This window comes from Dipodomys merriami, unplaced genomic scaffold, assembly GCF_024711535.1.
Source record: "Dipodomys merriami isolate MVZ:Mamm:240054 unplaced genomic scaffold, mDipMer1.0.p SCAF_59, whole genome shotgun sequence".
Classification (NCBI taxonomy): domain Eukaryota; kingdom Metazoa; phylum Chordata; class Mammalia; order Rodentia; family Heteromyidae; genus Dipodomys; species Dipodomys merriami.
This window is the reverse complement of record NW_027206168.1, coordinates 5,636,448-5,660,393: the sequence shown is the minus strand read 5'-3', so window position 1 is coordinate 5,660,393 and position 23,946 is coordinate 5,636,448. Positions and strand designations below refer to the sequence as shown.

The following is a 23,946-nucleotide window of genomic DNA, read 5'->3' as shown; positions in this document are numbered from 1 at the left end:
TCCACTGGGTGTCTTTGGTTCATGCCTGTGATCTTAGCTGCTAGAAGGCTGAGATCTGAGGATCTTGGTTGGAAGCCAGACCAAACAGGAAAGTCTGTGAGATTCCTATTTCCAACTAATCACCAAAAAGCCAAAGATAGAGCTATGGCTCACATCTTAGAGCTCCAGTCTTAAACAAGCTAAAGGAAAATGCCCAGAATCCTGAATTCAAGCCCCATTTCCAGCACACAAAAGTGATGGCCATAATTGAAAGAAAGGATAGAAAGAAAGAATCCCTCATTCCAACAGAAGACGTTCAGATGCTTTGCTGAGGATGCTGAAGACTACGCAGAGGTGAGGCCACATGCATTGCGGCAGGAAGGGCTGGGATTCCTGTGTGAGAGGTTTTCATAGGCATAGACAGGCAGCTATGAACATGGTCCTCATTTCCTCATGGTCCCTGCCTTTCTTTACCGTGGGCAGTACCCCCGCCTCCTGCCAGTATGGATGGAGCTGGGTACCTGGCTACAAAGAAACACAATATGGTAGAAGGTATACCATACTTCCAACACTAGTTTACAAAAGACTGTGGCTTCTGTCTTGCGCTCACTTCTAGCTCACTCTTCTCATTTGCTCATTTTGATGAGGAAGCCTGCCATGTTAGGAGATATTTTCTGGAGAGGTCTAGGTGGCAAGGAACTGACCAACAGCCGGGAAGAGGCCAAGGGCCCCCGTGCCCCAGTGCTTCAGGACTTCAGAACCATTGTCATGTGGAACTGTGTCCTATAACTGCCTTAGAGCTTGGAGGTGGACTTCCTAAGATGAGTCTTCAAATAAGATTGCAGCCCAGCACAATGACTTCCTTCTTCTTTTTCTCCTTCTTTCTCCTTCTCCGTCTCCTCCTTCTTCTTTCTTCCTTTTGTGGTGTGTGTGTGTGTGTGTGTGTGTGTGTGTGTGTGTGTGTGTGTGTGTGTGTGTGTGTGTGTGTGTGTGTGTGTGTGTGTGTGTGTGTGTGTGTGTGTGTGTGTGTGCTGGCCCTGGGGTTTGAACTTAAGGCCTGGTTGTTGTCCCTGAGCTTTTGGGTTCAAGGCTCTAGTGCTCTATCACTTGAGCCACGGCTCCACTTCTGGTTTTCTGGTGATTAATTGGAGATAAGAGTCTCACAACCCTCACAACCTTTTCTGCCAAGGGTGGCTCTGAACCGTAATCCTCAGATCTCAGCCTCTTGAGTAGCTAGGACTACAGGCATCAGCTGCTGGTACTCAGCCTTCCAGTAAAACTTCTTGATTGCAGCCTGTGAGAGTTCCCAAACTGTATGACCCAGCAATGTTGTATGTAGGTCCTTGACCTACAGAAACTCTGAATATATTAATATTTCTTTTAAACTATGGGAAAGTTTGGGGACTAATTTGTTAGCAGGAGGTAACAAAGCTTGAAACTTTACAATGCTCTTAGGATGGAAAGCTATGGCCAGATAGCACATTCTTACCCTTGTCCATTCCATGGACTTATTCTGCACTGAACCTGGGGTAGGTGGGGTCTTGGTGCAGCAAAGTGTAGCTTAAATAGAAGGGAGGATATTATTAAAAGAAATGGTAAGCTCTGGGTGTGGAGCTGGAAATGGGGAAGCACTGTTCCCCGAACCTGTCTTGAAGCAAATAAGAATAGTGCCCGCCTTCAGCCAAAGTTCTGATGAAGAGACCAAGTGTGCATTCCATTACAGTCCTTCTGTAAACATTCACAAACAGGGATTTTTGATGGATACCTTGGAATTTTGTATTCTATTCTCCAAGCTGGGAACAGATGGGTAGCCCAGAACCTGTGCCACAGCTTGGATCAGTTCTCCAGAAGAACTTGGTGGCTGCCATTTTTGTTTTTTACTACATACACATGCAGTACTGAACAGCTATAGCTCAGTTCACTCTTAGTTATTCAGTAAACAGCTGGTGGCGAAAGCCATCCAAGTTTCTTCAGCAAGATCTCCTAAATAGGAAGACCAAGGATGTCATTGTTTTCTTGGAAAGTTTAAAAAAAATAGATGATTTGTCATCTGTCTTTCTTCCTTTCTTCTTTCCTTCCTTTCTTCTTTCCTTCCTTCCTTCCTTCCTTCCTTCCTTCCTTCCTTCCTTCCTTCCTTCTTTCTTCCCTTTATTCCTTCCTCCTCCCTTCCTTCCTTCTTCCATCCTATCCTCCCTCTCTTCCCTCCTTACCTTTCTCCCTTCCTTCTTTCCTTCCTTCCCCCTTTCTTTGGCAGTACTTCAGTGCCATGTGCTTGCTAGGCTGGTGCTCTACCACTTGAGCCATATCCCTAGTCCTGCTTTTTTGCTGTTTATTTTGGAGATAGAATCACTCAGATTTTTCTGCTGGATGCCTAGCCTTGGTGCTGCAGGTCTCAGCCTCCCAAGTAACTAGGATTGTCTATGTGAACTACCAGCACCTGGCTCCTTCTTCCATTCTATTAACATCTCCTGGAGACTTTACAGTATACCCGTTCCAGGGTCAGTGGCTGAGATTACAAAGACAAATACAAAATGCCATATTGTCCCTGCCTCCATTAGCTCAGAAATCTAAAGAAGTATCTAAGTATAGCTTTGCAATTAAACCAAACTGAAAGAGAATTATTCATTGAATTAAAAACAACACATACACACACACACACACACAATCCAAGAATGGAAGGAATAAACAAAATTTATTTTCAGGGTATTTTATTATTGTCAGGACACTATTCAAGGGGAAGGCCTGAGCAATACTGTGAAACTATCTTTGTAAAGTGACAACACCCCATGGGCCTGCACCATGAGCAGGTTACAGAGCTCAGGCTTTGCTTGAATCAGAGGGTGAGTTGACTGGACATTTAGGATGCCAAAGTTACCTGCGGATTTAGACAATTCTTATTTAAATTCCTAGCTTTGTTAAATGAAGAAATTGTGATTAGGAGGCAGAATGTGATGTGCCACAATCACAGTGAGTAATTAATACTTCTAGCTGAAGGACGAGGTCTCCTCACTCTAACCCAGCATTTTGTATGATGTTCTTAGATCACCAGAGAGCAGCCTCAGAGATCTGACTGCTAAGCTCAAAGAACTAGTTCTCCTGGTGATCCATTAACCACTGGGGATCTGGTGTTCAGGATGGCACGTTAAGCAAGCAATGATTTCACTCCCAGAATCAAATCTACATAATAAAACAACCATGCTTGAGAATGATGAGGGGCATTGGACTGCACCTCAGATGAAGCTGGTAATAAAAGATAAAGACTAAATGGAGGTTAAGCAGGAGGCTGGCATCTTAATCATAGCTTATAGTTCTGCCTCAGACATATGGATGCTTCCTACTGAGCTCTGTTGGAATTGGGGGACAAAATATGGCCAAGGGAATCAACAGGGCCAATAAGACATAGGACAGCCAGGAAGGAGGCACCTACAAGATCTCCTCTCCTTTTATAAGTGCACAGTCACCAAATTCTTGACCAACTCTTCCCTCTCCAGGGGGAAAAAAATCAACAAATGGAAAAAAATCTGTAAGGAGTTGGATGCCGATAGCTCATCTATGACCGTAGCTACTCAAGAGGCTGAGGTTTGAGGACTGGGGCCAAAATAAGTAGGAAAGACTGTGTGACTCTAATTAGCCATCAAAAAATAAGCTGAAAGTGGAGCAACAGGTTAAGTGGAAGAGTAGAGCACCAGCCCTGAGTTCAAGCCCCAGGACTGGCTCTAACGTTTAGCTTTATCTCCACCAGGGACAGAAGCAGAGAACAGAGCCCAAAGGCTTGTCCACTGAAGCCTTTAGTATAACATTCTGAGCTGCAAGTAACAGAAACCCAACTCAATGCAACATTAGCAATGAAGAGATTTTATTGGCTTGTGTATCAAAAAAGTCCAGAGGTAGGGCCACTGTTAGGTAAGGCTTGAACCTGCACTTCAATCATTTCACCTGGTACCTGATTTCCTTCTGCCTCTCAGCTCTCCCTTTCATGGCGGTGTCAGCCTCTTGCTGAGAGTGAATACTACACAGTCCTAGTCTCACTGGCCTCCTCTTTCCCACCCATCAGTGAGTGTGATTCTAAGAGTTACCCAGCACTCCCTGAGAGTCTCAGCATTCGCTCTGACCACACAGACTTTGCTTGCAGGGTCACACACAGAAGGGAAGCCAGAGAGGTGGAATGTGCTGTTCGTACAATCCAGACGGAGTGTCCCACTCACTCCCAGAGCTTGTAAGAGCCATCTCTGCCAGGTTATTTGAACCCCTAACAAAAATGAGGGACTCTGGGAAAGGAAATGGAAGAACATGTGTTGAAGATGTAACCAGACACCCACCATGCTGCTCATTGCATAGATGAGTGATGGAGAGAAGAGGGAGAAGCCTTATCCAAGATGGTGGCTGAGCTGAGCCCACAACTCAGTCTGGGCATGCACACGGCCTAACATACCCTGTATTGAGAGATGATCAATGTGAGGTCAGATCAATTGATTTCTCCTTAACCCTCCATGAACTCCTCCATGGAAGCATCAGATTTCAAATACTTCCACTGTTCCAGGTCAAAGAAAAACCAATATGGACCCCAAGGATTTGTGCAGCCACAAGGATCTCCAGCACTTCTGCTCCTCCTCTTAGGGCTCCCACAGAACCAATGAGCTCGTGCTATTTTTAAGAGGAAACACTGCATTTTTGATGTGCAAACATTACTGCATATTCATGCACTCAAAAATCTAATTTTAGCTGCAAGAGACTTCATTATAAGATGCTCACATAATTAAGCAGCTTTCTTCCTAGGGTTTAGGAGCCTGTCTATTCTTCTCTCTCATTTACACATCAGTGGGATTATCAGAATGTGTTTTAGTTTTTTAAAATTATATATTTTGGTTTTTCCAAATTGATCCACCATAGGAGATAAACTCCATGAAAATTGCATGTTTTAACACAGGTCTGTAGAACTGCACAGTCTTGCTATTAAAACTGTGATCAGTAGACACTCTGGGCTCTGCTGTTTTGTTCTGCGCAGCCACTGGTGCATTTGTCATGAGCCTTCTCCTCAGAGAGGTCTGTCTTTACACTTTGGCTGGACAGGACAGTATCCTCTTTACTGAGAAAGTCAGAGCTGTGGTGAGCTCTAGCTAGGACACGACCACATTGGACTTTTCCAAAACAGGACGGGCAGATTCCAGGTATGTCCCACCCCCTAATGAGGCAGATCTGGGATGAAGGCTGTTTTGGGTCAGCAGCCAAAACAGTGAACTACACGGCCATGTGAGCTGATAGGACAAGAGGCCTCTGGTCCTCCTATAGCCCTCCCCAGAATCTAGATTTCAAGGGCAGCGCCATGGGCAGGCTTGGCTGTAGAAGTCTGGTTGTTGCTAGTTGTTCCTACTCCAACCTTTGTCCTTTCCAGCCTCATGCCTTCAAGTCTTTTCTGGAGCTCATCTGGACGGTCTGCAAAAGGGCTGTGAGGCTGGTCTCAGAAAAGGCCAGTCTCCCTCTACTCCAGTAGTCTGATGGATGCCAGGCCTACTACCTTGAGACTCTAGGTGTGTTCTGTGAAGTGGGAATGACCCAGCTCCTCTCCAAGGTGATGTAACTCCTGGTGGTTCTCATCTGCAACCTGCAAGGGGGCGGGGCACAGCCTCATCAGGGGCCGTCTCATCCTACTATGGAGTTACCTTGAGCTGATCAACATCACCTGAGATGTGAGTGTTCCCAGCATCAGCCGAGCTGAATTACACAGAGGGAGGATCAAAACCAACCTAGCATTCAAGGAAGGACTTGGAGGATCCCAGAGGCAGAGATGATCCAGAAAGCAGCTCTTCAGTGCCCCCACTCCACCAGTGCTTGGGGGAAGGGACTTTCAGCCCCCAGTGCTGAGGGTTAGGGTATTTCAATGTTCTGCTCTCCCTAACCGTTCCCTCTGTTTGGCAGAGGGAGGTCTCCCTGATGAGCATCGTCCACTCTCCCGGCCTTAGGCTGGCCGAGCACGGCTGGGCTGGCACTGAGGGCCACATGGAGAGTGACGTTCTCTTCTGTGTCCTGTGCCCGACTATGTCCCGACCACTCCCTCTTTACTCCCATTCCACAAATGTGGGGATGCCCATACTTCACTCTCTATCGTTCTAAGCACCCAGAGTCATCCCAGTCTCTGAAGCTCTGCATGCGTGGTTCTCTATCCCCTCTTTTTCTCTTTTGCTGAGATCATTCTTAGACCCCTTGAGACTACACAGAAGCTGCAGTGAGCCACTTTCGATACCCTGGGCACAGTGGCCATACCCGAGGCCATCCAGCACACACTCCTGAGATGGCTTCTACAGATTCACTTGTGATAGCCACTCTTCTAAGATGGGCCAGCAGTGTTGGAGGGCCCTTCTCCTTGATGAAGGGAATGTGCAAAAATGGCAGGTGCAATGGCAGCCACAGAGAGAGAGTGACAGGGAAGGCTGTGCCACCAGAGGTCAGACTGCAACTTTACCCAGCATGCTCTCCTTAGCACCCAGTATGGGGTAACAGAGAGCAGGGGCTTGTCCACATGTGGCACAAGTAGCATCAGTGGTTTCCAAGACACAGCCATCTAGCATCTCCCAACGCACTTCCCTCCACTGGTATGCATCCCCTAGGGTCTTGGGGTCCCATGGAAGTCCAGCCTTCACCTTGCATCAAGGGAAGGCTGTGTGTCTCCAGCTTCTTCCGAAGAAGATGCCAGGCCAGGGGCTCACTGGAGGATCACCCAGGCAGGGAGAGCTGGAAGGGAGACAGGGCTGTGCACAGATCTGGAGCTGTGGGTACTGAGGCGTATACTGGCCAGGCAGGGGGGCAGAGTCCACACTGCTCATCACAGAGGAGAGAGGCAGGGATGCAGCTTTTGTAGTGTCTGGGAGTCCCCAGCACACACATTTATGGGATGTCATACCTGTGGTCAGGCCACATGGCAAAATGGCAACAGTGAGTGAGCCCACCTCCATCCCCACGGTCCTTACTGCTTCAGCGTACAAATGCCAGCCCCTCCCCAACATTCTAGAGTCAAGGACCCTGGCGAGCAAGTCTGTGCTGTGGCTGGACACCGTTTCCACAGCCCAGGGCTAGTGTGGACACACATGTGCGAGAAAGACGAGAAGCCTCTGGGAGCACAGAGCAGCAGGCTCCTGTGTGGTGTGTGCATCTGTGCAAAGCTCAGTGTGTCTGGCACACCCTGAGTGGATGCCTTAGGCACGTGGACACGGGCACTGTGAGTGTGGGTGATACCTAAGTGTGTTTGAGAGCGTGTGAGTGTCTGGCTAGGAATGCACGTCCATCTGTCCTGTGGCGTGTTTCTGTCTAGACAGGCTTGGCGTCCAGGTCTCCCTGCAGTGGAGGCAGTGCGTGCGTGAGCGTGCCCCCCCTTGCACACTGTGCACAAGCAGCCACAAGGTCCCAGGGCATGGAGCAGGGGCAGCCCCGGGGTATGACTGTGATTTCAGCAGGGTCAGGTGGCCCAGGCCAGGCGCCATCATCTGGGCACGTATTCCTGGGGCAGCCCAGTCCAGTTGTAGTCGCGCAGGGCCTGGTCCACCGTCCGGATATAGCCATCGATCAAGTCCTTCATCTCGGGGGTGAAGGGCTCAGGGTCCTGCGGGCGCCGGCCGCGCCGCCGGAAGCTGCCCTCCTTGTTGTTTTCCACACAGAGCAGCCGCTCCTCGCTCACGGAGACATTGAGGAAGGCCACCATGTCGCGCAGCGTGGGCACCAGGCTACGCCGCAGCTCCTCGTAGTGAACCACCAGTAACCGCTTCCCATACTTGAGCCACTCCAGGACGTGTGAGGACCACCACGAGGCATAGGTGTTCACGAAGTCGGGCCATTCTGGGGCAGGGAGAGAAGGACTGCCATCAGGGTTGCCTGTCTGGGATGCTGGCCTGCTAGCCTGCATCAGACCTGCTTAGGAGAGGCACGTAGCTAAACTTCTCTGCTTCCATTGCCCAGGTGTGGGCATGCGTGAGAGTGCTTTGGAGGTGAAGAGAGGAGGATTGAGAATTCCAGGTCAGCCTGAGCTACCCAGCAAGATCCTATCTCAAGAGTTTCTAGAATTGCCAGGCACCCAGTGGCTCACACTTGAAACCTTAGCTATTCAGGAGGCTGGGATCTGAAGATCAAAGTTCAAATCCAGCCCAGGCAGAAAAGTACATGAGACTCTTAGGTCACAATTAATCATCAAAAAGCCAGAAGTGGAGCTGTGGCTCACATGGTAGAGAGCCAGCCTTGAGTGAACAAGTCAAGCAAGAGAGCAAGGCTTTAAGTTCAAGCCCCAGTACCTGCACACACAAAAAGTTTCCATAACTGAGTTATCGATATATCTCAAATACCATGAATTGACTGCTCTCAATTTCACAATGGCCCTAAGGGAAAGGACAATTCTGTTTTCTCACATGAGGAAAGTAAACTCTATAGATTGACACAACTAGTCTAGGGTTACAGGGCTTGTAGTAAACACAGGAGGGATCTAGGTTCCTGCCTGACTGCAGGGACTGTTCTCTTGCCTAAGTCCCTAACCAGCAATTGTGGGGGACTGGCCTAGGTGGAAGGTGAGGGAGAAAGAGGAGGGCTGGAAGCCAGTCAAGGACACCAGTCAGCCCCAGCTGTTGTAAGGAGACAGGGTGCAAACCCTCCTGCCATAAGGCCTTGCAGTACTTCACCACTACTCTTTATTTCTGACTTAACTGACATTACTTACCACTGGACCTGAACCTCTATTATCCATTTCTCAAGTTAGACTGTACTGACTCAAGTGAAGGGACTCTAGCACCACCCACCCAAGCACACAGTAGGACCTCAAGCCCTGTGGGTCCATGGACTCCATGCTTAAGGCTACTGTGGGGAACAAGATCCAGAAACAGAAAATGTGGATGCTGTGGTCTGAATTTTTGCAGCCTGGTGCACATTTGTGTAGAGAAGTCCCAGTCCCCAGTACGGTACTATTCTGAGATGACGCCTTGGGTAGGTAACTAGGGTTAGATGACGTTGTAAGGATGGGGCCCTTGTGTTGGGGTTAGTGTCCTTGAAAGAAGAGATGCCAGAGAGCTGTGATTTCTGTCATGAGAGGACACAGTGAGAGGTGGCTATCTGCATGCCAGAAGAAGAGCCTTCACCAGACACGACTCAGCAGGCAAGCCTTAGACCTTGAACTTCCAGCTTTGATTGCTTCTGCTACCCCACCTGATATTTTTCTGTGACAGCCTGAGCTACCTAAGAGGCAGGGTTTGAGACTTAGCCCTGTCACCTGTCCCTCAGGACCTCTGGTCAAGCTTTGGCTACCATGTTCCCTGAGCTCATCAGAAAGCAGAGTAGATGGAAATTCACTGCAGGACACACTGGGGAGTCAGCCAGGGTAGGGCAAGAGGGCACTGGTGTTTTGGGCATAGAGTAGGTACAGCCCTTCTCTCATGGTTCCAGATGCCCCTTGAGGTGTAGGCACTGGTGTCATTTTATTGAGATGGACCCCAGTCCTATAGATGGAGGGAAGGTGCAGGCTATGTTCTGCTGGGCACTAGTGGTTCCCATCTGGAATCCTAGCTACTCAGGAGTCTGAGATGTGAGGATCAAGGGTCAAAGCCAGCCTGGGCAGGAAAGTATGTGAGGCTCTGATCATGCATCAGGCCTTCTGGCACCACTTTTGAGTCGCTGCTGGGCTGGCCCCCACTTACCTTTGCTCTTCCAGTTGTGGTCAGGTGCATAGCCCAGGTGGCCTGCACACTTCCTGTTGAATTCAGCCACCAGGGACCTGTAGGGGTTCCGGATAAGCAGGATGGCCGAGTCGAACATCTCAATCTCCCTCCGGCCGCTCTCGTGGGTTTTCACACAGATCGTGCGCCGGCTCCGCCAGTGATCTTTCTCACCTTTGAAACCTGCCCAGGAGAAAGGAGGGATCCTGTGGAGGAAGGCACCCTGCTCCCACGTGGACACCCCCACTGCCACAGCAGCAGTAGGGATCTGATGCTGACCTGTACCCCGAGGCAAAGCTGGTAATGGGGTGTCGAGGAGCACCCAGGGAGGGCACTGGGAAGACCTGTGGATGGTCCAGGAGAGGAGAAAAGAGGTCAAGAGAGATCTCTACAGGAGTGGTCTCTGTCCCAGGGCAAGTGAGATGAGGGCATGCAACAGTGTGAGGAATGGTAGGCCTGCAAGAGAGCCCAGGCACTTCTCCCAGAGACTTCGAGCGTCAAGAAGCAAAGAGCCTGGCCAGAATGGAGATGAATTCATGTATTTTGAGGTTTTCACAGAGATAATTTCATACAGATCATAAACGTGCGAGTTAACCCAGCCAGATGAAGAGACTGAGGCTCAGAGAGGGTCTATGACTTCCTCCATTTTGTACCGCACCAGGGAAGCAGGCCTCTATGGGTCCTTATGAGGCCTGCAGTTTGCACTGCCTCTCATGGTCAGGGTCTTGCTTCATCCACGCATTGGAGCCTGGTCCTGAGGAGGCAGGGCCTGGTATCTACAAGTGGAGACCAGCCGCTCTGTAGCCTGTCTCCTTCTTTGGCCCCTGGTATAGCACTGGGCATTCAGAGTCTTCAGGACAACTGGTAAGAAGGCCAGCCCCTCCCCTCCCCCATGTCTCCATCCATCCACACAGGCACACAGGACGCTACCGAGCTTGGGATGAGCTCACCGTGTCGGATTTTAAATCAGTCCTGAAGGATAAGACCCTGACTCCAAGCTACAGCTCACGGCCTAGTGGTGGAGTGACCAAGTAGAAAGGGAGAGCAGATGGGCTGGGAGGATGGGGGGGTTGGGAGTGGGGAGTGTCACATAAGGCATCCTGGAAAAATGTCACTAAGACTAGTCTCCAGGCCATGTCCTCAGAAAGCCTATTCAGCAGGCTCTGGGAGACAGCTCCATTCATTCCACGAGCTTGTCTTAGGCTTTAGGAAACAAAATGAATCCTCTCATCTGCCCATGAAGAGCTGGGCAGCATCTGAAGCTACAGCAAGCAGCAGGGACCCAAATACTGGAAAAATGCCAGTCTCTCTAACCTGGGAGTCTGTGTTTACACAGTGGAACTCTATGCAAGTTCCCAATTCCTCACTTCCTGTGCCACACATCAAAGGCCTTTGCTTTGCTTTGTTTTGTCCAACAACCAGGGAACACTATGAAAAGAAGAATGCTACCATCAGGCTGAGCACACCTGCGATCATGTGTTGCATGGCCCTGAGACAGAGGGTACCTCACAGGACTCCAGCAGTTCTGCAGCTCAGATCACATTCACCACCCATAGCAGGTTCCAGTCCCTGGAGCTGTCTTGTGAGTTTCGAATGTATGTGTCATCACCCTGCCAGTGCTCTGGGGTCACTGCCTACATCCAACCAGTTCTGTAAATCTTATGCTGAGAGGCTAATTTCTGCTGAAGCATCTCTGAGGCAGTCATCACAACTCTTACAGCTGGCTACAGTCTTTGGATCCCTCTGTCATACAGTACCAAAGGAGCCAGTTGTGAGAATAAGGCAGGGGCCTTCTAGCTGGACCAGGTGGATAGATTGAGCACTGGAAGCACATTTAGTCAACCTTCCTATGTGCTGGCATCTCTCATCCTCAGGATTACCAGTCTAGATGACTGGGGCCTACCATGGCTTTTTCCCAACCAGACCAAGACGATTATGAGTGAGAGCTCAAGTTCTGGAAGTTTCTGTTTCTTTAGATTACTTCTGCTAGTAGCATCTTTTCCTAAACCAAACTCTGGTTGAGAAATCCAGAGAAAGCGCTGTGACACTTGACAACAGACAAATAAATCTTGCCAAATTTAGACACCACTTGACTCGTCTGCGGTTCTTCATTCTTAAACAGCACACAGGCTCGAGATATTTAAGTTAATTTACTTGGCATAATGAAGCCTCTCATTTCTACAAGGGAAAGATTAGAAATCATAAAACTCTTGAAGGTTTCTGGATCTATTTAAAGGAAATTGCATGTTGATGAGTTAGTCCTTGTTTTAAAAAATAAAATAAGGAATGAGCAGATTAAGTGAGATTCGCTCCTAATGATTAAGGGTCCTGAAAATTAAGGAAAATTCAAGAAATGTTTGTGAAAGGGGAATGTGAGCGGTAAGCCCTTGGCTTTGGATCTGGAACAGGCTCTATCTCCTATCGACAGCACTGACTGCCCCGCTCCCTGCAAGTGTGTCAGGAATACACATTGCCAGGCCTGCAGCAGCAGATGAGCTGAGGCAGACTCCAGGGGTGCGGCTTGGGAAGCTGTTCTAGAAAGCTCCAGGTCATTCTCACCATGTGCACTGGTGCTTGGAGGAGGTGTTTAGAGGAGAGGACACAGTGGCCCCTGGAGGGCAACTTCATCCCAACTCAGAAGCTGGAAGCCATCACTCACCTTTGTTGTAGAGTGTTCCATCGAAGTAGTAGCTGCCGGTGTAGAAGCCAGTGGCGTGTTCAATGAGGTGCCTGGCCCATGTGTTCCCAGCTCCTGGGAAGCTGGACAAGGCCACAAACACCTGGGATTTGTGGGGCAGGAACCTCCTGTCTGTGCACCGGGTATCTGAAAGCCCAGAAGTCACCACCCAGTTACAACCCCACCTTGACCAGAGACCCACTGCTGGGCTGCCTTCCATAGACATGGACTACCACAGCTCCCATGTCACAGATGGGAACAGCGGGAGCTAGGAGGGAAAAGGGATTTGCTGCCTACACCTTGGCTGCCTAGGTTGGTAGCTGTCCAAAGAAAGTCCCATGACAACAGAAGTCAGGTCTATCCTGCAGTGTGAGGGGGTGGGGTCAGCCCACTGGGGACATGCACACGCTCTGTTTCTATAACCATAGCCAAACCATGGCTGCTAGAGTAGCTATGGTAATGAGGGGGTGGCCATGCCACGCTGTGCCACACAATGCAAGGGTGAGCTAAATGCAGGTGTGTAGTCGCATCTTTCTTCCCAGGGCTAGTGCAAGAAGCACATGAGAGCCTGGCATGGTACCTCATGCCTGTAATCCCAGATGCTCATAAGGCAGACACTGAGAGGATCATAGTTCAAAGCTCATGAAACTCTATCTCATCCAATAGCTGGGCTTCGTAGTGCATGCTTTTGGTCCCTGCCGCATGGCCACATGGGAAGCTCAACAAGGAGAATCTTAGTCCAACCGGTCTATGGATACATGGGCAAGCATATCCCATAAACGACTATGGCAAAAAAATAAGGCTGGGGGCATGACTCAAGTGGAACAGCATCTGCCTAGCAGTGTAATGTCCCGAGTTTAATCTCTTGTATTGCTAAATAAATAGCAAATTAACTAAAATAAAATGAAAAAAAATCCCTAAAAATAAAAAGGGAAAGCAGCACAGGAAATCAGCAGAGGGCAGGCCCTAGTGGGAGCTCTCCTCCTTCCTTGCCTGTACTTGCACACCCAAGGCTGGCTGGGGTGGACCCGATACTCATACAAAGGTGGACACCAGAGCTAGAGGCCCCCAGGCCTGGTCCTGGGCTGCCCAATGCCTGGCATCACTGCCCCTCTGCTCACCCACTGACACCATCATCCCCACAGAGACTCAGTTTCTTTTGTGGTTGGTGGTGGTGGTGGTGGTGGGGCTTAGACTCAGGGCCTGGGCACTGTCCCTGAGCTCTTCTGCTTAAGGCTAGTGCTCTATTGAAGTAGAGATGCTGAATCTAACTGGCACCATCTTGGCCATGTGTTGGATGATAGGGAATTGGGTTTAGCTGGTGCCATCTTGTCTTCATGGTGGAGGCAGGGAAGTCTCTTGAATGCCTAGAGGCAGTGTTGGGCTGCCTGTCTTGGGTGTTAAGGTCCCAGTGACCTTGAGCCCTGATCTGACCCTATTTAGGCCCAGATCAGCTCAGGCGCCATTACACCATGCCTCGTGTCCTGTGTTATGTCAGTCACCATGGCATCCTACTTCCACTCTCCATTAGAGCTGACCTGGTTTGTTGGTATGCTTTTTCTTCTCTTTCCTTCCTCCCCTGCTCTCAAGGCTCATTTTTCTGACAGTGTTAAGTATATTTGTGGGGCTACAGGTCTATATGACAAGAGTCTGCCTGCAGCCACTGTCCTTCTAATAAAGATTCCCAATTTGATTTCTCAAAATGTGGGTTCTCTGTTTTCTCGCATATAACACTACCCACTTTGGGCCACAGCTCCACTTCCGGTTTTCTGGTGGTTCATTGGAGATAACAGTCTCATGGACTTTCCTGCGTGGGCTGGCTTTGAACCACGATCCTCAGATCTCAGCCACCTGAGTAGCTGGGATTACAAGTGTGAGCCACCAGCCTCTGGCTAGACTCAGATTCTTCAACCCCAGCCCGGCCCCATCCTGTTTGCTCCAGCAACCTGCAATAGCTGCTCAGGACTCTGCACAGCCCCCTCTCCCACCCCTAGGCTGTGCACTTGAGCAACATGCATGGCATCTCTAGGCCTGGAAGCATCCTCAACCTCACACCAGCATCACCACCAACCCGAGGTGGTCACAGCCTACCTTGCACAGGCGTCTGGTAGACGTCACAGTAGCCCTCCAGCCTCTGAGCCTCAGGGGCCTGGCCACACAGGGAGCTGTCCACCGCATCGTGTAGGCTGAACTGGGTGGTAGGGTAGGCACAGTAACACTCCCAGCCCCGGAGCACAGCCAGGGGGAACTCCTGCAGGGAAGAGAGCCACAGGTGAGGGAGGTATACAGATATGGTACTGGACACGATGGAGGGAATGACTCCCTGTTATGTTGCCAACAGAGATGACCACTGTCCTTCCAAACCCAGGGGTGACCAGGCTCTGCTAGGCTTCTGCCTGCTGGAGCCCACAATGGCTTTGTGGCCAGTGCGTGTGGCTATGGCAGAGGGCGGCTGAGTGCAGGAAGCCGAAAGGGAGCCTGGGATTGAATATAGGAGCGGTCGGCACTCTCGGCCCAGCCTCCCTAGAAAAAGACCAAAGCTGTACCTCGGTCTGGCAGTGGCACTTCCGGATAGAGACAGATCACCAGGTCACCTTCCCAAAGATGGAAGGGGTGGGAAAGTATAGACATGGCTCCCCGCCTGGAAGGCTCAGTCTGGTGCCTTCAGATGGGGCTTCCCAGTGGGAGTAGGGTGACCACCAGGCCAGGGCAGGGGTCATCTCTTAGTGGGACCTGCCTCTCCTGCAGAGCAGCTGCTCTACAGAGCGGAGAGCTGAGATCTCTACATGAGCTCTGCTCACTTGTGGTACCACCTGGGACAGGAATCATGTTTGAAAGGGGATCAAAGTCCAGCTTGAATGTTCATGATGATGAATAAATGAAGCAAGGACCAAGTGACCAGCCCTGGGCTGGCACATAAGAAGTGCTACCCAGAGAGTTGGCCATTCTCAGTCTCCTTACTCTATTGGGCATCAGCTGGAGTTGTCTTCAAATGCACTCAGCCATTTCCTTCCCACCTCACCCCACCCCCCCCGACCTCCACAGATTTCCGAGCACCCACTCTGCACCAGGCAAGTGATTCACCCAGCCCCATTTCATCTCTGTCCTCCCTGGGTCCCCTGGTCCTGAGATGCCAGCCTCCTGCCAGCTTCCTGGAGCTCAGAGATGACAGAGTAGTGGGAGGAGGGAGGCAGTGGGCGGAGGAAAGCTCTCGGTGCAAAGGAAAACGTTGCACAAACCTTTTCATTTTTTGCCCACAGCAAGCAATCTCATAAATAAATAAGGAAAATCAATAGTGTTTCCTGTGTGTGGCTAGGGGAAGCGGAGAATCTCGGCATTTATGTAAGATGGGAGAGCGTCCCAGCCATGGGAGAGTGATGCAGGGCCTGTGGAGGGGGTGCTGAGGGATGATACCCCCCTCTCCCTGTGTTCCTGAGTTCAGACCCCATCCACTCCTTGCATCCAGCAGCCCTGGGATGGTGCCAGAACTTTCCCATCTCTCTTCAGATTGTGGCTGCTGCAATGGGTGCAGAGGAGCCCAGGGGCAGACAAGCCAATTGCCATGTCTAGCCAGTTCCTAGGCCATTTCTTTACTTCTTCTAATAAGTATCATTTACTTTATTGTTATTATACAGGTGACATGCAGAGGGATTACAATGACATGAGTCAGGTAAGGAGTACATTTCCTTTGGTCCAGGGTCTTCTGTTCCCTCATTCTCTTCCAGTCCCTCCCTCCAGTCTCCACCCACGAGTTGTCTAGCTCACTTTCATCACTGTCCTGTACTCTCCCCTCAAGTTCTTTGCCCTCCCCACAAACCCTTCTGAAGACATACACGTGAGCACACCATACATAGAAAAGTTAAAATTAAAAAAAGAGAAATCTTGTCTCCATATCTTGGAGTTTGTTTCGATATATATGTTATTTTATATAAATATAAAGAGAAAAGCAGACATCGTGCCTTTGTGTTTCTCTAAGAGTTTCCTCCTTTGGTCTCACCATGTGTGAGTATCGAGAATCCTGTATAATTTATCATATCCCTGTGTATTTTAGATCGAATTTCTGCATATTAGAGAGAACATGCACCGTTTGTCTCTCTGATCTCGGCTCACCTCACTTAACATGATTTGTTCCAGTTCTATCCATTTCCCTGCAGATGACATAATATTATTCTTTTTAACAGCTGTGTAAAATTCCATTCTATATAGGTACCATGTTTTTTGGATCTACTTGTCTATTGTGGGCATATCTTGGCTATTGTGAATAGCGCGGCAATGAACATGGATGTGCAGGTGTCCTCACCATATCCTGGCTTGTGATGCCAGACAGTGGTATGGCAGGGTCATGGGGAAGGTCTAGGTTTAGGCACTCAGGCCATTTCCTAACACAAAGCCGGATCTGTGGTCTGACCTCAATCCGGTCACAGCTGGCTTTGTTGGGAAGTGAGTTTTCCCTCTGGTGTGAGCTGGTGGAGAGCAATCTGATCCTGAGAACAGGACAGCTCCATCCAGCCCCAGAGAAGCTGTGTCCATCCATGGCAGACCCCAGCTTCATTCCGGTACCCTGCTCAGCACCCTGTCCATGTTGACTGTGTCATCCACCAAGCTCATAGGTTTAAGTACGAACCCCAGGTCTCAGAATGAGAAGTTATTTGACAATAGTCTTCACAAAGTTAATGGAAGGAAATCCATGGGTGCAGACCTCATCTGACGTGAGCAGATTTCTCTCGGAAGGGGACGGGAGGACATACAGCTCACAGACCTAGGGACAGCCCAGCGAGGAGGCGAAGGCCAAATGGAGAAACCAACCCTGCCAACACCATGATCCTGGAGGGCTTCAGCCTCCAGAACTGATGGCAAGGAAACGTTAGCTATGTAAGCCAGCCACTCAGTGGCACTAGATCTTACAGCAGCCTGAGCCGTCTATGGCAATGACTCTCTTGCTGGTCCCTGACCATACGAGTCAGGTTTCTGCCTCAGGACCTTTGCATTCACAGCTCCATCTGCTCTCTTCCTCAAGTCACCCTCTCAGTGAGAAGCCTTCTTCCCTGGCCAGACGTTTTCAGTGGCAGTGCCCCGTCTACTTTCATGAACACATGATTCCTCTGCTTCCTTTCTAACTGTAATAACTCCTAGGATGCAATGCACCCAAATGTGTTAATGAATGTATGTCAGGACATGTAGCACTTCTGGTTTTGGGGGAGGGGGGGCCTGAACTTCCCTTTACCAGCATCCCTCCCTCACCCAAGGCACCCAAAGTTCTGATTTATAGTCTAGAATCTCACATAAAGAGATTTTTGAATACTTAGCTTCTTTCATTCAGAAAAAAACATGCTTTAAACCTCCAAGTTGTTTCCTATTTCAGGTGAGCATTCCTTTTCATTGCCATACAGTATTCCGGACGGTGCCTGGCCATATGTTGATTCCTCCTTGCTGCTGGACATCGGGCCTGTTTCTAGTTTTGAGCCATTGTAAATAAGAGGCAGTCTTGCATTTATTCTCTCGTGGAACAAACGCTTTCATTTCTCACAAGTAGCCACCTATATTTTTTTCTGCATTCTCTCTACAGCCCCTAGTCACCATACAACCCATTCTATATGATCTTTGTCTGTCATCTGCCTAGGTCCACAAGAATTTAAGTGTATCTGTTCAACTACTGATGGATGGGTGAACAAATGAGTGAATGGACCCTTCTAGACCCTGAGCCCTCCAATGCCATGGGCTGCACACCATGGTAAGACCTCTCCACTGGGTCAAAAATATCTGTGGGCATATGAGCTTGGAGAAGCCCGCTCCGTCTGAGCTAGTGATCCTGTCCAGTACCCAGAGGACAGCCCTTCCCAGCACATGGAGCCTGCTGGGGAAATGCTAGCCAGTCCCCCCCCCCCACGGCCACAGCCCTGCTCACACTCTCAGTTTCAGGTCTCAGGGTGGCAGGCAGGCTGCTCCCATCAGTGACCTGAGCCCTCTTGCTTCTTTGAGTAGATTAAACTGTCAAGTTTCCGGGTGTCTGCAGAGCGACGGGAGAGCTGCAGACAGTAATGTGGTTTTATTTACAACATAACCGCTTCAGCAACATCGCTGGGTTCTGAAAACACAGAACGATTTTCAGCCCCTTGGGGATTTCTAGGACATGATTTCCATAAAAAATTAAATATTGATGAATCTTATCTCTCTGCCAACTTCACAGCTCTCCCTATGCGCCCCCTCCTACTCCACGCTTCAATGAGAGAAAAAGAAAGAGGGGAGAGAGGCGGGGGGGGGCAGAGAGAGGATGCGGGTCTGAGGTGGATCAGCTTATATCTGAAGCTGATCCTGCATAGCTGACACTGGGCTGGACTGTCTGGAATGGGGATGAAGTGGGGAGCAGCAAGGGCAAGGCTCTGCCTGGTAGGGGTGGGGACCTCCCACACAAAGGCTCAGCCTGTAGCCCCAGGACCACAGTATACACAGATCATTCAGTATGGAATAAACCCAAGTTGTCTATCTTTCTTCAACCACCATTCTTAGATCTCTAGAAAGGTATAAAATTTCACAGGTATCAGAGATCACAGGAGGGGAAACTGAGGCTCAGCGGCAGGAAACCAACAGGTTTCTGTCTCTTGCCTGGCAGATGAATGGGCATAGAAACCAGCCTTCTGGACCCAAGCATGGGCCTATGCTCCCCCGCCCCCTACCCCATGCCTTGTGTGAAGCTGGCACTCCAGTCTCCTTCCGTGGATCTGGCTCACAGTGCCTGGGCCCCTGAGACACTTTTTTTTTTGTCAGTGGTGGGGCTTGAATATGGGCCTGGGTACTGTCCCTGAGCTATTTTGCTCAAGGTTAGTGCTCTACCACTTTAAGCCACAGCACCACTTCTGGTTTTCTGGTGGTTATTTAGAGATAAGCTTCTCACAGACTTTGCTGCCTAGGCTGGCTTTGAACCACAATCCTCAGATCTCAGCTTCCTGAGTAGCTAGGATGAGGTGTGAGCCACCAGTGCCCCATTCTCTGCTCCACTCTTAATAGATGCTGGGCTACCAGTTCTATGGAGAAGAGAAAGGGCTTAGGGCAAAGGTCAGGGTCTCCAGAGCCTGGCAAGTGGTCCCTCTTGCATGGAAAGCCTTGGTAGACATGAGCAGGAGACAGCAGATACCAGACCCAAACCTAGTCCCCGCCCCCCACTATCCTGTCAAGTCAGACACCACAAGACCCAAGAGCCGGACAGAAGCTGTGTGACTCAGAACCATCAAAGCACCAGAAGCTGTTTCTGAAACATCTGAAGCTGTTTCTTAAACATCTTAAACATCTCCCATGTGTTGATGGCAAGGCACAAGGGGAGAGGAATGATTTGTTATCATCATAACCACCATCTGCAATACTCACTGCCCAAGAGACACTCAGGCACCGCTGCATCATTGAGTCCTACACCATCTGGTAAGGCATTCCCTGCCCCCGCTCCGTGATCTGCCCAGGAGCCCATAGTAAGGACGTGTCGGGGCGAGGAAAGGAACTCACATGAACATGGTTCCACGCCTTCTTACAATCAGCCCGAAGAAAAACGAGGGCCAAGACCCCCTGGGAGATGGAGGGAGGTCTTAGTACCATAGCCTTCTCCCTCACAATTGCACATCTGTCCACACAGCCCAAGGAAGCAACAACGAACACAGGGTTTATCTTCAAAGATGTTCATGGTAGTGACATTTATAATTATAAAAAAGAAAAGAAGAGAAGGAAAAGGAAGAGGAAAGGAAAAGAACAGAGCCAGGAACTAGGGCTTCAAAAGTTCATGAGACCCCCTTCTCTGCCCCATAGCAGGACACAGCTATGTGGGAAGCTAAGATTGAGGGGATTATAGTATCAAATCAACCTATAGAAATGTTCTTGAGACACTGTCTAAACAGAGGCATCTGGGTGGTTTGGACTAAACTGCAGAGTCCAGGGTGGGTGGGCCTCCAGCTGATGTTCCATCTCCAGATCCAGGTGTTGCAACCAGAGGATGATTTTGCCTTCCAAGGACTTTGGCTACTGTCTGGAGTTGTCACCAGTGACTCATTCATTAGCGTATCATGGGTAGAGGGTAGGGACATGGCTAAGTACCCGATGCTGCACAGAGAGAGTCTACAGCAAACAATTCTTCATCTAAAAGCACACACCGTTTCAAAGCTAGGGACTCTGCTCTGGGATAAAGCCAGACTCCCATCAGGAATCTTCAGGGCTGAGAACTCACCAGGGCCAAAGCAAGGGCCTTGAGCCCAAGGGCAAGGGCAAGGGCCAGGGCCAGCCAGCCTGGGGACCACAGGCTTGCTCTGCCGGCTGGACGGTGCTTTCATTGGTTATGTGACATCCAGGCTCTGTTCTTGCCCATCTGGAATCACTCACTCCACAGCCAGCTCCTAGGTCGACTTCTACGACAACTTTGCCAAATGTCTTTGAGGGTGACCCTGAGGAGCACTACTCCCAAGAAGAGGATCCATGGAAAGTTCCTCTTCCTCACTGGCCTGAGTTACTTCCCACACTGCATACAGGCACAGTACTGCCATTCTCCCAGACAGATCCCCCATCTTTTCACATGGTCTCTGCTCCTGTAGTGTCGCTCAGATCTCCCCCTCGTTTATCAGCTTCACACCTCTCCCTGCCTATAGCCGTACAGTGCCAGGCCAGGAGGACCCCTCCTCTCTACCACACCATCCACAGCTTGCTCTTCCCACTCTGTGGGGGAGGAGGAGATCAAACAGCTCTGACCGTTAAGGTAGGCATCTGAGGCCCTGCACCTGTCCACTTCTCGCAGTGTGTTCCCCACCTCCCTAGCTCACCTGCCAACATCGCCCCACAGGCTCCAGCCCTTACCCAAAGTTATAGCCTACTTCCCTCTGTGACCCCTCCAGCACGATTTTTTTAAGGTCTGAGACCAGAACTCGAACTCATTACCTGTCACTTTCGCTCATTGGCTAGTGCTCTACTTACTGAGCCATGCCTCCAGCTCCTCTCCAGAACCGCCTTCCTCTACCACATGTCAGTCACCTGAGTTTCTGTCTTGGCCACTGCCCAACCATGACCTCTACCTTTGGAATGGCTTTGGATCTTGCTGTTCTCCAGGCTTTGCTGGAACTCAGCAAGTGGCTTGACTTACCAATTATGCTTTGCTAAATCTCACACTAAATGTGCCTTGTTAAGAACCATTTTCTACTGGAAAGCTGGAAAGCAGTGACTTTTCTTGCAGCTACAAAACCATCCAGCTATAAACGTCAGAGAAAACCTATCCTCCCACCCCTCTGGGCAATTGGGATGGGGTTGAGTGAAGGGGCCATGCTCCAAGAGCTCCGTGTGCCCTTTCTGCGTGCTTCTGACCTGGAAAGTTCCCAGCTGCTCATGCCAGAGCCGAGCAGGTAACTTGCCCTTGAAATGGATCCCAAGGGGGAGCTGGATAAGGTGCTGTGGTATAAAATGGCTTAAGATATCTAGAGCCTGCGGGCACTTTTTGGCACGTACTTAGCTGCAGCAATCTGGATTTGAGCCAGTCAGTATGAAGGAAGGCTGGAAATAGAAGTCAAGGAGTTTCAGATCTTGAAGTTTTTGTCTTGTAACCACAAGGCAGAAATTTCTGGGCCCCACAGGGCTGCCCAGAGGGAAATGCTACTGCAATACCAAGGTACCTGCCTGCAGGGCTGCTTTAAGCCCCTTCCCAGAGGGGGGGACAGAAGATAGCTGGTCTCCTCTCTGTCTCTCTCTGTCTCTGTCTCTGTCTCTGTCTGTCTCTGTCTGTCTCTGTCTCTGTCTCTGTCTCTGTCTCTGTCTCTGTCTCTCTCTCTCTCTCTCTCTCTCTCACACACACACACACACACACACCACTCACTCACACACACATTTACATACACATTGCTAGAAGGGGGCAGGAGTTAGTACAGCTTTTGCCAAGGGCAACAGTGCAATATGATCAAAGACACACAATATCTGTTAGGAGGGTAAGCTTTTTTCTTCTAGGTTTACTCATTAAAAAGAGGGCCAATGAGCCATGGTCTGCTGGCTCATATTTCTAATCCTAGCTACTCAGGAGGTCATGGTTCAAATTCCAATTAACCATCAAAAAGCTGAAAGTGGAGATGTGGCCAAAATGGTAGAGTGCCAATGTTGAGTGAAATAGCTAAGCAAGAGCGCAAGGCTCTGAGTTCAAATACTAGTACCAGCATTTTTTTAAGTGATAAATACTGCAGCGTTGTTTATAAAAGCAAAAGACTCAAAACAACCTACATGCTTAAGAGCAGGGAGCTGGTTCATGAACTACAGGCTGTCTGTGAAAAAGGAAAGAAAAGACCAGAAGATCACTTTCCACGGAGGTCTGGAAGTCTCCAGATGGATGGACTCTGACAGGTTCTAGATAACAGAGTGCTAAAGCCTTCATCATCTTGGGGTTTGTGAAGGCCAGGTGAGAATGAGAGGGACTGAATATTCCATCTCCACCATAAGAAGGTGGTGGCTCATGCCTGGAATCGTAGTTACTCAGGAGGCTGACATCTGAGGATCAACATTCAAAGTCAGACCAGACAGGAATGTCAATGAGACTCTCATCTCCAATTAAACACCAAAATAAGCTGGGAGTGGAGCTGTGGCTCACGTGGTAGAAGGCTAACCTTGAGCACAAAAATTCAGAGATAGTGCGCAGGCTCTGAGTTTAAGACCTGGGACTGGCACCAAAAACAAAACAAAAGAAAGGAAAGAAAAGAAAAAGTGACCACAAGAAGGTCATCTATCACAAGGGTGGTAGATGGACTGCTATCAAGGCAGGGGCTGGAAAGAAGAGACTCAGGAGGGAGCCGGCTTCCTCACTAGGCATTTCCTCCTGTCTTTCTGCCTTGTTTAATATGAACGTATGACCCACTCAACACCTATCAAAAGCCCTCAGGACCAACAGCCACAAGGATGGCTGGTTCCCTTTATTCCTGTTCCTTCCCATTTCCCTGTCTCTGCCCCAACCATAGTTTTCCCACTGGAGGGTGCCCAGCCTGCCCTGAGCCCTTCATAAGCTCTGCGTGCTGTGCTCCAGGGAAGTCTGTCTTCAGTCTATTGGATTCTGGGAGGTGTTCTGTTGTGTTTCAGTGGAGCAGTCTCTCTGCACGGCTGGGATCCACAGGGGTACAAGCTGCTCTAAGGGGGTGGTCTCTTCCCTGGCAGGCTGAAGCCAGGCAGGCACCCAAGCCCTTTTCAGATAGTTCGACTGCCTTCCTCACTTCTTCCCCTAGGAGCTCTGCTCCTTGGAGGATGAGAGAAAAACAGATCCCTAAGCTGGATGTCTGTAAACCAGAACCTGTCTGCTGGGCTGGCTGCATGGTGTCCAGTGAACCTGACACTCAGGCATCCCTGGCAATCTGCAGAAGTGCTAGTGGTGCAGTAGAGACACTTCAGAGGATGCACTCCAGGGAGAGGAAGGCACCTGTAAATGGCTTTGTTCTCCCTCCGTGGGGGATAGGGCAGCGGGAGAGGAGGGGCAGTCTCCAGAGTGCCAAGGATCTGAGAAGCTGGAAGACAGCAGCACCCTCCCAGTGAAGGTATGTATGGATGGTGTGTGGAGGGGGGGGACACATTGCATTGCCCCCTCACATCTGCCTCCATAAAACCCACCCTGCATCCTTC

At 49.9% G+C, this 23,946-nt stretch overlaps 1 protein-coding gene across 8 annotated transcripts in view; it reads right to left on the bottom strand.

Annotated features, from left to right (window-relative positions):
- Positions 1-2,652: 2,652 nt before the first annotated feature.
- The window catches only part of Wscd1 (WSC domain containing 1), a 149,029-nt gene continuing 127,735 nt past the window's right edge, over positions 2,653-23,946 (bottom strand). For all 8 annotated transcript variants that reach the window (XM_070001717.1, XM_070001711.1, XM_070001713.1 and 5 more), the window contains exons 6-9: positions 14,431-14,590; positions 12,322-12,486; positions 9,645-9,845; positions 2,653-7,806 (exon numbers count right to left, since the gene is read on the bottom strand). In XM_070001717.1, the coding sequence (XP_069857818.1) occupies positions 7,454-7,806; positions 9,645-9,845; positions 12,322-12,486; positions 14,431-14,590 (879 nt within the window). In that variant the 3' untranslated portion in view covers positions 2,653-7,453. The remainder of the gene's footprint in view (positions 7,807-9,644; positions 9,846-12,321; positions 12,487-14,430; positions 14,591-23,946) is intronic.